This window comes from Rhinolophus sinicus, linkage group LG16, assembly GCF_036562045.2.
Source record: "Rhinolophus sinicus isolate RSC01 linkage group LG16, ASM3656204v1, whole genome shotgun sequence".
Classification (NCBI taxonomy): domain Eukaryota; kingdom Metazoa; phylum Chordata; class Mammalia; order Chiroptera; family Rhinolophidae; genus Rhinolophus; species Rhinolophus sinicus.
The window spans coordinates 1,302,334-1,316,175 of record NC_133765.1 but is presented as its reverse complement, the minus strand read 5'-3'; the positions used below and the strand labels follow the sequence as shown (position 1 = coordinate 1,316,175).

Sequence of the window (13,842 nt, the reverse complement as noted above, 5' to 3'; positions counted from 1 at the left end):
GTAAAAAACAAACTCTGTGAACAACCTACAAAGTAAATGCCAGGTGGCTACACAGATTTAGGCCAAGCTCAGACTGACATTTGGGACACATGCATAGGGGACATCAATAGGAGGCCTGTACATATTTTCATATTGCAAATGCTTTATGTGAACCACACATACAGACACTTCCAAATGACCTACACAAATAGAGGAATGCTATAGTGTCCATAATCCCCTAAGTCTACAACCCCAAGTCATTTTTAAATGTCTAGGGAGGGTATTGTTTTTTTCTGGCAGTAGGTTTATCTTCCTAATCATGTTTTGTTCCAGCTACTGCAGCAATGACGCTGTGTTCCCTGAGCACATATGCACCGACAGATGGTGTGAGAGGACTAGAATTGTGCTAACTACTTCAGAAAAGCCAGCCTGGAATGCAAATGTAACCTGCAGAAAAGTGAAACAAGGAAAATCAGGAACCGACTTTACAATCTAACTGCCATACAAAGAATAAAATGTATTTCTAGGAAATCAAACTATGTCCTTCACCATATTTCTCTCATAGTAGTGTCCCAAGCATCACATTGTTGACTTGTGTATCTCACCACCATTACAGGATGGACTCCTTCAGAGGAGGAAAAAACACCCGCTCTATCGTTAGACACATAGTGCCTCCCAGAATTAGTGCTTGCTAAATGTGTGAGATGGGAATTAATTAATGGATAAATAAATGACAGCAGAAATGTAGGAAGAACTGTGCTTTGTGACTGTCCTCATCTGACCAAACACCAATCCGAATGTGGATACAAAGTGTTGCTTACAAATAAAGCCTCTTCTGACTCTTGGCTCTAGAAACAGCAGCTGACCAGGGCCATACCGACCAGAAAACAACCAGATGGAATGCCCAACACCAGTACTTTGCTTCTCTCTGCTTCTTTCAGGCCAGGCTGCTCAGCACATGTCAAATTAATCACAGGGGAAACCATGTGCTAAAATCTCTTTTTCAAACCACCCACCTCTCTCTTGATACTGGCTGTTTCTAAAAGGAGCAAAGAAAAAGCCTTTCTTCCCTGCACTAAAGATGATTACAGAAGCCCTCTCCATCTCCTTCAGTAATTCATCTCATGGGTTCAGCTCAAAAACAGAGAGATGTGAGGGCCAGGTTGCCCTGCCTTAATGTTAACAAAATTAACTTTTGTCTGGGACAAAAGTAATCAAAGGACTGATTCTGATAAAATCAGACTTCAGGAGGCAGAGGTTACAAACTCTTTACATTTTTGCTTTTCAGAACAATATACTGCAAAGAGTACAGAATATAATTTAAAAACCTGAGTGCTAGCCTTCACCTGTCACTAACAAATGGCGAGACTTTGTGCAAGCTACTTTACCTTGCTGAGCCTCAGTTTGCTCATCTGTAAAATGAAGTGGCTAACCCCAAACGTCCCTTCCAGGTCTATTTGTTAAGAACCTCCAAAACCAAATGTATCACAGCAAAAGTCAATTGGTTCTCAAGGTGTATGCATTCTGAAATTATTACTCATGTATTATCATTACTTACTGTTACTCATTCTATGAGTAAATATCTGTATGTGTCTCAAACAAAGCAATGAAAGACAATTTAAACAATGTCTAGTTAATGTTTTAGTCATGATTATATTTATATAGAGTTGTACTGTTTCATATTGATAAAATTATTTAATTTATTCCTCATGGAACCCCTTGGAGATAGGAAGGGAAGCTAATCATTCCCATTTTATAGATAAGCAAAATTTAAGTGATTTCTTGATGTCACAAATTGTACTGTTAACAATCTAGTGCTGTAGAGAGATAACCCAGTTTATAATCAGACTTAAATTTCTGGGAGAACAGTGCTATGTTAAAAGAAAAGGCTTCATCAGAGACACTTACTTCAACTCATTGGTTTCCACGCCCTGGGCAATAGCCATGATGATGCCGCCATGATCTCCCCAAGTATAGTAGTGAGGTCCAGGAAGTGCCTGAAAAGGAAAAGCCAATGCTGATGCCACTGTTGTGGAGGTGACTAGGTAGAAACCATGAACACCACATACACTCACACATACACACATGCACACACATGCACACACACATACATACACACACGTACACACGTACACACATACACACATACACATACACACACATACATACACATACACACACGTACACATACACACACATACACACATACACACACAATACACATACACACATATACATACACACACATACACACAATGCACACACATACACACACAACACACACAAACACACATACACATACAATACACACACGTACACACACATACACAATACACACATACACACACGCACACACATACACACACATACACACACAATACACACACCTACACACACATACACAATACATACATACACACATACACACACACACACATACACACACGCACACACAATACACACACATACACACACATACACACATACACATACAATACACACACATACACACACCTACACACACAATACACACACCTACACACACATATACACACAATACACACATACACACATACACACACATACACAATACACACACGTACACACATACACATACAATACACACACAACACACACATACACACAATACACACATACACACACGATACACACACATACACACATACACACATACACATACAATACACACAATACACACACATACACACACAATACACACACACACATACACACACATACACACACACACATACACACACATACACACAATATACACACATACACACACACACACACACACACACCCCTTGATGCCAACCCCTTGAATACAACTTTTCAGTTTCCAGAGCACATTCACACCCAGTATCTCATAGGCTCCACACAACCCTGGAGATGGGCAGAGCTAGTTCTCACATCCCAAGTTTTTCCTTCCCCAAATGAAGAAACTAGAGCTGCTATTAAAGTGGCAGACTGCAGATGTAGGAGTCAAACCCAGATCTCTCACCAAAAAGCGATTAAAAACTAGAGTTCCAGTTCTACTACGGTGGTATAAGCCCATCCTTCCTGCTGATTACAACTAAAAACTTTGGACAAAATACAAAATACCTGAGGATGCAGGAAAGTATACAAAATAAAGTAACCTGTGGAGGTAATTTAAAACCTAGAGAAGCTACCCACGCAGTTGGGGTTTCCTGGTATGGCTTTGCCCCAGGGAAAGCCCCAGTTGTGGAACACCTCAGTTCCAGCCAGACAGCTAAAACTTCAAAACAAACTGTTTCTCCCTAAGGAACCAAGAAAAGAAACCCCTACAGGCCAAGGAGAACGTGGGTGGAATCCTAGAGGAGAGAGTATCAAAGAAGTAAATCCTCTAATTCTATATATGAAGTCACATAAGTCTCAGCCTGACCCTTAAACTATGCATGTGTGGAATAGACTCAAATCATCATAGCAAAGACTTAGTGAACTGAATTGAGATTTCAACTACCACCCACAGAATTCAAGGCAGGACTTATGGTCTGAGTCTAAACAGGTTCATTACTTGCTAAAACAAAATATCCACATCATCCAGAAGATTTCATTGTATGCATTTCATTCATTGTCTAGGATACAATCCAAAATATGCGAACGTATCAGTAGACTGTGTCCAATTCTCAAGGGAAAAGACAGGTACCATTCCCAAGATGATTCAAATGTTGGAATTACCAAAGACTTTAAAATAGTAATCATAACTGTGTTCCATGAGGTAAAAGAAAATACATTTGAAATAAACAAAGCATAAGATCTCTTCCCAGAGAAGTGGAAACTATTTAAAAAAGAAAAGGACCAAAAGAAAAGAATTTTAAACAGAAAAATATAATATCTGAAATAAATTCACTAATGGGCTCAACAACAGAATAGAAATGACAAAGGAATTATATAGATAAATATAGAACAGTAGAAATTATCCCTTCTAAAGAAAATACAGAAAAAAAGATTTTAAAAAAAAGAGCACCAAAAATCTGACGGACAATAATAAAAGGTCTAACATGTAACTGGAGTCCAAGATAAACCAGGGAAAGGGAATGGAGCAAAAAAAAGAACAGCTGAAAAATTCCTAAATTGGGTGAAAAACATAAATTTATAGATTCAAGATCAGTGTTCCCACCCCCAAAAAAGATCAGTATCCCCAAAAAGGATAAACACAAAGAAAACCACACCTAGAGACATCATAACAAAACTGCTGATAAGGGAAAACCAAAAATAAAGGGGGAAAATCTTGAAGCATCTAAAGAAAACTGACAAATTAAATACAGGAAAGTGAAAGTGAAATGACTACAGATTCCTCATTGGAAACCAGGGAAGAAAGAATATAGCAGCACATCTTTAAAGTACTGAATGAACATTACTATCTACCCAGAATTCTATCTCAAACAAAAATATCCTTCAGGAATGAAGGTGAAATAAAGGGATTCTCAAACAAAGGAAAACCAAGAGAATGCATAGTTAGTAGATCTGCTCCATAAGAAATGCTAAAGGAATTTCTTCAGGATGTAGAGAAACTTACCAGGGGGAAACACAGATCTGCAAGAATGAAAGAACAAGAGAGATGGTAAATACCTAGGTAAACAAAATATACTGCTTTTCTTCTCCTAAGTTGTTTAAAATTGATATGATTTAAAGCAAAAGGAAAAACATTGTCTTGTAGGTTTTTCGATGTATGCTGACATGACACATAGAACAACAATAACAAAAAGGTCAGGGGGAGAGAAAAGGGACTTATATGGCTGCAAGGTTTCAAAAATGTATGTTAAGTGTAATATTATGTTAAGTGCAATATTAATTCAAAAAAGACCATGAAAGATTATGTATAAATAAATATTAGACCTAAATCCAACCATAACAATAATTATATTAAATGTTAATGGTCTAAGTGTTTCAGTTAAAAAGTAGAGCTTGGCAATATGAATAAAAAAGCAAGACCCTACTATACGCTGCCTATGAGAGACACTTCAAATATAAAGACAAAGAATGGTACAAAGTAAATGGATGGTAAAACATATACTATCCAAGCAGTAAACATAAGAAGGCTGGAGGGACTATTTCAAAATCAGATAAAACAGACCTCAAGAAAACGGGTATCACCATAGATAAAGAAGAATATTTCATAATGATAAAAGGAATAGTTAATCAGAAAAGAAAATCATGATAAATGTGCATGCACTTAATAACAGAGCCTCTAAATATATAAAGCAAAAATTGACAGGACTAAAAAGAAAAAGCAGACAATTCCACAATCATAGTTTGAGATTTTCCCACCCTTCTCTCAGCAATTTACAGAAGTAGACCAAAAAAAAAAAAATTGGCAATAAGAACATGGAAGATCTGAGCAACAAAGTATCAACCAACTCCATATAAGTTGCATCTATGGAACACTACCTCCAACAACTGCAGACTACACATTCTTTCTAATGCATATGATATATTCACCAAGACAGACCACATACTGGATCGCAAAGCAAGTCCCAATAAATGTAAAGGGACTGAGATCACACATAGTGTATTTTCTGCCTACAAGGAAATTAAATTAGAAATCAATAAGATATCTATGAAAATTTCAAATATCTGAAAACTAAACCACCCTTTCCTAAATAACTTATCAGTCAAAGACAAAAAGCAAAGGAACAGTATGAAGTGATAAAAATATCCTGGAATTAGAGAGTGGTAATGGTTGCATATCACATCACTTGTAAATATACTAAAAACCACTGAACTGTACACTTTAAAATGGCGAATTTTAGTATGTGAATCACATCCTGATTTTTAAAAGGGGACATGAGAAAATATTCCAACTTGAATGGCAGTAATAATATATCTAAATTTGTGGCGTATCACTAGAGCAGTATTTAAAGGAAAACTTACAGCTTTAAAATGAACGTATAGAAAACAAGATCTAAAATCAACTACCTAAAATTATGCCATAACAAGTTACAAAAAGAAAAGTAAATCCAAGTAAATAGGGAAAGGATAATACTGAAGAGCAGAAATCAACAAAGTAGAAAACAGACAATAGAGAAAATTAAAGTAAAAAGTAAGTTCTTTGCAAAGATCAATGATATTAATAAACCACTAACTAAATCAGGAAAAATAAAGGAAAAACACCAATCACCAATATCAGGAATAAAAACAAATTCTCACCACAGATCCTACAGACATTAAAAAAAAAGAGGAAGAAGAAATACCTTGAGTAACTTTAAGGCAACAAATTCAGTTACTTAGATAAAAGGACAAGGCTTTTTAAAATATGCAACTCACCAAAACTGACACAAGTAGTAAAAAATCCAAATATTTCTCTCTCTACTAGAGAAATTAAATTTCTAATCAAAGCATTCCCAAGAAGAAAGCTCCAGGTCTAGATAGTTTCACTGATGAATTACTACCCAGGTACAAAAAAATAACACCACTCTTACACAAACTTTGTCAGAAAACAGAAGTGCTCAACTTTTATGACAGCCTAACCTTAACATCAAAACTTGAAAAAGACATTACAAAAAAACAAAAACAAAAAACAATACCAGTGTCTCATGAATAATGCCAAAATCTTTAACAGAATTATTAGCAAATCAAACCTAACCTACATAAAAGGAATAATACATCATAACTAAGTACAGTTTATCACAGTAATTCAAGGTTAGCTTAATATTCATGAATTAAATAATATAACATATTACACATATATGATATTGTGATATAAAAAGAAATATATATTTTGGTGTTTATCCCTGGCTCCTGACCAGAGCTCCTAAAACCACTACAATTTCCCAAGTGATAAGAGCGACAGAAGCATCCTTTGTTGTCATATCTGGTCTCTGACCCCAGCTCCTGACACAGAGCTCCTAAAACCCCTGTAATTTCCTGAGTGATGGGAGGAGTGTCTTACACTGAGTGCCCATAACCCTTGGAATTTCCTGGGTCATAGGAAAGCCTTTTGTTCTAATGAGGTAACTCTTATTGGGCTGGTCATCAGAAAGCCTAACCATGATTAGAAGCTTGAAACTTTCAGCCCTGCCCCTATCCTCCACAGAGGGGCTGGAAATGGACTTAATAGTCAATCATGCCTATATGATGAAGCCTCCAGCAAAAAATAAAAATAAGAAGAAAAAAACTTCAACCCGAGGATTTGGGGAGTTTCTGGGTTGGTGAGTACACCCTCATGTTGAAAGGGTAACACACCCCAACTCCATGGAGACAAGCTCCTACGCTTCTGGACCTTGCCCTATATACCTCTTCATCTAGCTGCTCATCTGTATCCTTTTAATACCCTTTATAGTTTTCCTGAGTTCTACAAACTGTTCTAGCAAATTACTGAACCCGAGGAGGGGATTATGTGAACGCTCAATTTATAGTCAGTCAGTAAGAAGTGCAGGTAACAACGTGGGACTTGCAATTTGAGTCTGAAGGTGAGGGAGAAGGGGCACTCTTTGAAACTGAGCCCTTAATCTGTGGAGTCTGTGCTAACTAACTCCAGCTAGTTAGTGTCATGACTGAAATGTAGGACATCCAGTTGGTGTCAGAAGAATTGGAGAATTGCTTAATATGAGGGAAAAATATCTACAGATTTGGTGTCAGAAGTGTTCTGAAAGTAAAGAAACAGACTTTTTCTTTAATATAATACACCATATTACATGTTACCATATTATTACATATTAAAAAAGGAAGAAAAGAGAAGACAGAGAGAAATAAAAGGTATAACGATCATAAAGGAAGAAATAAAATTGTCCCTACTTGCAGATGATAATGGTTGCTTATATAGACTCTACAAAATAATTACTAATGCTAATGAATTATTTTAGCAAGGTTGCAGAATACAAGATTAATATATAAAACTCAACTGTACTCTTATATACTATAGCAAAAACTGACAAATTCCCTTAAAAGAAAATCTCATTTACAGTAATATCTAAAAATAAAATATACCTAGGAATAAAGCTAACAAAAGATACATAAGACCTCCACATTGAAAAGTATAAATATTGGTTAAGAGAAATTTTTTAAAGAAATGGAGAAATACACTACATTCACGGATCACAAGACTCAGTAGTGTTAAGATGTCGATTTTCCCCAAATTAATCTATAAATTCAAAGCAATCCCAATCAAATTGTCAACAGATTTTGTAGAAATTGACAAGCTGATTCTAAAATGTATATGGCAATATAAAGAACCTAGAATAGCCAATGAACAGATAAATAAACAAATTGTGGAATAAGCCTATAATGGGATACTAATCAATAATAAAAAAGGAAAGAACCATTGAACAACATGAATGGACCTCAAAATCAGCGTTAGTGACAGAAGCCAGACAAAAGGTTTGCATACGGTATGAGTCCACTTATACAGAATTCTAGAAAATGCTAACTAATAATCTGGCAGAGCCAAAGGTAAAGAGAAGGATGGTTTACAAAGGGGGACAAAGATACTTTGAAAGGTGACAGAGATGTTTGTTGTCCTAATTGTGATGTTGGTGATGGTGTAGTGATGGTGATCAATGACCAAACTACACTTCAAATATGTGCAGTTTACCATAATTCCACATGCCTTAATAAAGTTGCTAAAGAAAAAAGCATAAAAAGGGAACTCTGAGGATCGAAGAATTTGCACAATTAGTAGCAGAAAAGGAACAAGAATTTATAGGACCAGTTTACTAGGCAGCATTCTGTCCACTACATCCTATTTCCTCTTCCCCAGCCACCACCTAATCCGCTCACACATCCGAGACTGCCCCTCTAAAGTAAAGGCTGCCAATGGGGACTCAGATGCCCACTCATATAGACAGTCTCAAATTTTTCATCCCCTAGTTAGTTTTCTGCTCCTTCCAAAAATAACGTCCCTTCTGCAATGGCTGCTCCTTGGCAGGCGTTAAGCTCTCCTGGCAGGAGGCACTGACAGCTGCCCCAGTTATCAGCCAGATGATGCCACTTCGCTGGAGGAGGAACAAGACACTGCTTTCTGTCCAGAAGGAAATCACTTGCAGATGTTCAAAGCACCGATCACATCAACATCAGATGGTACAAACAAACCACAAGCCTATCAGCAGAGGACACAACACCCAATTTCAATAGGAATGTCTGGCTCCAAGGAAGAGGAAAACAGCTGCTCCATCTTTCCCATGGGAGCAGGACAAGGATGCCCTGAAAATTCCAAACTGTTCACACTTTTTGACATTCTGGCCTTAACCTCCTTCATCTGAATAAGCACTTATATTCTCTACCATATCGGAGAGCCCTTAATTGGCGCACGCGTGCGCGCGCGCGCACACACACGAGGCAGCTCAGAGTCCCAGATCTCTCAGCTAGAGGTATGGTAAGCCCTATCTCAAATGAGATAAAGTATGTGACAGGTCTCTGTAACTGCAAAAAGCCACACAAAGACTGGGTTTTATTACAGCTTTACAAATGATGTGTTTCAATATGAAAGTGCACACAATGCTTTCCCAACAAGAATCACCGTGAGGAGGAGAACTCTCTGCCAGCTCTTCTGTGAACTCCGCAACCTTCCTGACTTCACGTTCAGCCTGCAGAGGTACTCTTGTGGAACCTTCTATGGAGTTCTCCTGGTGGCTCCCTGCCATGCAGCAGAGCACCTCTGAAAGCAACCCCTACAGAATGAGACCAGAGGCACTTCCCTTGGCCTTAATAAGTCTTGGGAGACTGGTGAAAAACTTTTTTGTTTGTTTGTTTTACAAGTTTGGAAATTTCCTAATTTCCAAGGCTATATTAGCATTTCAGGACAAGCGAACGACCTCCGCCTTCAGAATTGCTATAATCAGTGCCTAAGGATCCGAATTAGTTATACACCTTAAGGCAAAAGCAGTCTTCTTCCATGGCACAGAATGAGATGAAAGTACGTAACAACCAGTTATGAGAGGCTTGACTTCAACTTCAGTAAATACACCAACATAAATAAATAACCAAGGTCAGGCCTGAAACCACTACAACCACACTGTCATTAGCTAATAGATTCAGCAAATATTTACGTAGCACCCACTCCATGCCAGACACTGCTAGGTCCCAGGGGCAAAGAAGTGAACAGAACAGACATTGCCTTGTCCTCATCGAACTTATAATCTTGGAACATTTAGTCAAAAGTTTTTTGAAAGGTCTGTTTTCTATTCAAAGTAGTATTTTGGCAAAATCACAAGCCTGCATCAGCTGACTCTCGTGTGTGGTTCCGGATACCTGTCTTTATTTTATAGTCACAGTTGGCACCAGTAGCCTCCATCATGGGCCACATGTGTCCCTGAAATGTCTAAGTTCAGTCCGCGCTCTCATACAAACAAGAACCAAGGTGGGGCCCTGACCTCTCGCCATCGGGCTCCGGCACTGCTAGAGATGTACACGTTCATCTTGCTCGCTAAATTCTTTCCCACTGAACCTAAAATGCAAGAGGAATAATTATTTTTGATTCAGGAATATATCAGATAACCACCTTGCCCACCCAGAAATTCTGAGTAGCATCTAGCAACAAGGAATGTCTCAAAACCACGGACAGCAGTTACTGCAGCAGATGTCAGTGGTCACTGTGCATTTGGCTGCACATAACCAAACGGCTTCACCAGTAAGTGAGCACAGGCAAAGCAAACTTACCGGTGGCGATGATGAGACCAGGAGCTGACTCCTTGGATAGGATGGGCATCCTCCGGAGCTGGAGGTTGAGCAGCTGACTGAGCCGCTGGGCCAGGTGAAGGGAACAGCCCTGGGACAGCTAGGAAACACAACAAGTTCCAGGCACTGTCAGAAACTGATGTGATGCCTCGATCTCCTTCTAAACACTGAGGCCTGTGTGCAGACATTGCAGCTAGACACAGAGGAAGGACATCTGGCCCAAAGGCAACCGGAGTCACAGCCCGCCTGTCCCCACACCTCCCCAGATGGACACGATCATCTAAACCATGTGAATGCCTCTCACTGAAGAAAAGAGAATGCTAATAAAAAATTCCTCCTCAGAATCTCAGAGAAATAGCAACGAGAAATCAGTGCCAATTCGAGTGCATAGAAAAGCTATCACTCTCTCCATATTACCTAGAGAGTCTCTCATGTGACTTGAAACTAAAGAGAAATGAAATGATTTCACGGTAGTTACTTTCTAAGTCAGTGAAGATATATTTCAAATATGATGTAAGCAATTCTGTCAGATGAAAAACCAAGAATCATAAGTCATAAAGTCTCACTGATAAGCTACCAGATGTACAACATATGAGATATAAACACCAAAAGACCCACATTAAATTTTTTTAAGTAGGCTGCATTTGTACAAAGTGTACAGGTGTTCCCGGCAAGACTTCAAGTTATTCAAACTGGCCTCCATCACATATGTTCAGATTTTCATAGCTTTGCAAACAAGGCCTTTTGCTAAATGGTCATGCCTGATTCTCTTTGCCAGAAAGTGATTATCAAATGTGTTCTGGACAGGATAACTCTGTGTGTGCTTATGGTACAGGTAAAAACTATGGTATGGTTTGCTAGACAGACCTATTTTTTATAACAAAGTATCAGTAACAAAATCCATCTTGCTAGCATCACAGTTTGGCAAATGAAAACTAGGGCAAATTGGGTTGTGTCTCAAAGAAATATCTGCCAACCTTTTCAACTTTTCTCCTTTTCTTGCACCACCTAAAATCAGAAGTAGAAGCTAAAAGCTGATTAACTGTTCTACAGTTCATAAATAAACTGATCAATCAGTGAAATAATAAGCTGAATTTTAACAATACCATTCATTCTATTTAACCAGGTCTTGGACCCCTACTGTATGCTGAAAAACACCCCACCCCCATCCACACCAGGCTCATGCAGAGCTTGCACGATCTAATAGACACTACTGAGTAAATGAGAAACACCTAGGTATTGGTCCATATTTACTTATATCCTGCCTTTCCAAAGTTAGATTTGATGTGTTAAGTTGAGACCTGGTGCCAAATCGGAAGAGAAATCAACAAGTACACTCTAGAGCAAGAGTATGCAAAACACTTTTCCCAAGGGCCACAGACACAGCACATAGGTCAACATATTTAACCATGGACAAACAAAATTCAATAATCTGGAAGACAGGGTAATTGTCTCACTAAAATATTACAATTTCTCCAACAATCAGTACTACTTGCTTTTTTTCTCGGAGTTCCTTCCACTCACCTACTTTATACAGCCTAGATCCCTTAGGCGAAATGAAAATGGAGTTGCAGTGTACAATATAAAACCAGGGACCACAATGCCTAGACTGTTCTGAGGGAAAAGAAAGGAGCTGCTTAGGTACACTTAAGGTGGGCACTTACTGGGACCAAATAACACATTTCAGTGTTCTTAGTTTTTCAGATGAAGCCACATATAGGGAGAGTTGTTAAAATCCTAAATTATATTCAGAGAGGAATTTTAAAAGAAATTCTACAGAAATAACTTATGGGAGAGGTTCTCAAATTTTCTCGGTTCACAGCACAAATGGTGTCTCAGTAATTTTATGGCAGCTTCAAGCCAAAAGAAGTACCAATAAATATACATGTCCTAATAACTTTGTAGTAACTTGAAATAAGTTTCATTTATATATATATATATATATATATATATATATATATATATATATATATATATATATATATATATATATATATATATATATATATCAAACAAAAATTTTATGTCATTCTTAAATAACCAGTGACTTAATAATTGGATGTGTGCACCTGTTGGGCACTACAAAACTTTGGAATCATGTTAGACACCAGCATTGTCATTTCCTCTTCCACTCTCATGTTCTCACTTGCTTTCTAGCACATCAACTGCTGAAAATTCAGCCTCACAAAGATATGTCATCAAAAGAAATACGGCATGAGCTAATGTTGGAACTGCAAACTAATTCAAGATAATAATTCACATGGTGACCAACATATGCTAAGTATCAGAGTGTTTCCCTCAAAAATGTAAAATGTCCATGGTGCCCCTGTGAGTTCACTATTGGCACCCTTATGTGCCTTGGTACAGAGTTTGGGAACTGAAAGGGTAGAACTACAGATAAAAGTTTATGATAAACCCCAAAGAAGATTAAAGCATCTATACCTCACAACTGATTTTTTCTCCATATCCTGTGAAGGCTGGAGCCTGAAGAAATTCCCAGGTTCCCCCTTTGTCAAAGGTGATGACTGATCTCATGTTCTCCTCATTCATGGAACCATTAATCAGAGTAGCAATGTAGACTCCTTGTAACCCTTCCACGCGGTGGAAGTCAGCAAATGGTTCATTTGCAAAATACCTACAATAAGAGCAAATAAACAGCTATGAAACTGAATTGGTATTTGTTTGGTATGTTTTTATTGTAAATAACATAAAATTTAACCATTCTAAAGCACACAATTCAGTGGCATTAAGTACATTCACAATGTCGTGCAACCATCATCACTATCTAGTTCCAGAACATTATCATCTCCCAAAACGAAACCCCGCACCCACCGGAAGTCATTCCCCATTTCTCCTTCCCATCCCAGCCCTGGCTAATAAGTTTTCTGTCTCTGTAGATTTGCCTATTCTGGATACTTCATATAAATGGAATCATACAATATGTGGCCATTTTTACGGTTCCTTTCACTTAGCATAATGTTTTCAAGGTTCATCCATGTTGTAGCATGTACAGTACTTCATTCAATTTTATAGCTGAATAATCTGCTCTTTTCTTAAAAAGTGATTTTTTTTTTTAACTTTGAGGGCCAAGATGTTTATCTTTTCAATAACTCAGGGGGTTCAGAATGCTGAATACAACAGACAAAAGTTGATGGAAGAGTCACCTCTATTCCTTCACTATCGAAATTGACCCCAAATCCTCCA

At 37.9% G+C, this 13,842-nt stretch overlaps 1 protein-coding gene across 2 annotated transcripts in view; it reads right to left on the bottom strand.

Annotated features, from left to right (window-relative positions):
* The window catches only part of SORL1 (sortilin related receptor 1), a 161,515-nt gene that overhangs the window by 84,503 nt on the left and 63,170 nt on the right, over positions 1 to 13,842 (bottom strand). For both annotated transcript variants that reach the window (XM_019717776.2, XM_074321522.1), the window contains exons 9-12: positions 13,081 to 13,273; positions 10,621 to 10,738; positions 10,335 to 10,408; positions 1,888 to 1,976 (exon numbers count right to left, since the gene is read on the bottom strand). In XM_019717776.2, the coding sequence (XP_019573335.2) occupies positions 1,888 to 1,976; positions 10,335 to 10,408; positions 10,621 to 10,738; positions 13,081 to 13,273 (474 nt within the window). The remainder of the gene's footprint in view (positions 1 to 1,887; positions 1,977 to 10,334; positions 10,409 to 10,620; positions 10,739 to 13,080; positions 13,274 to 13,842) is intronic.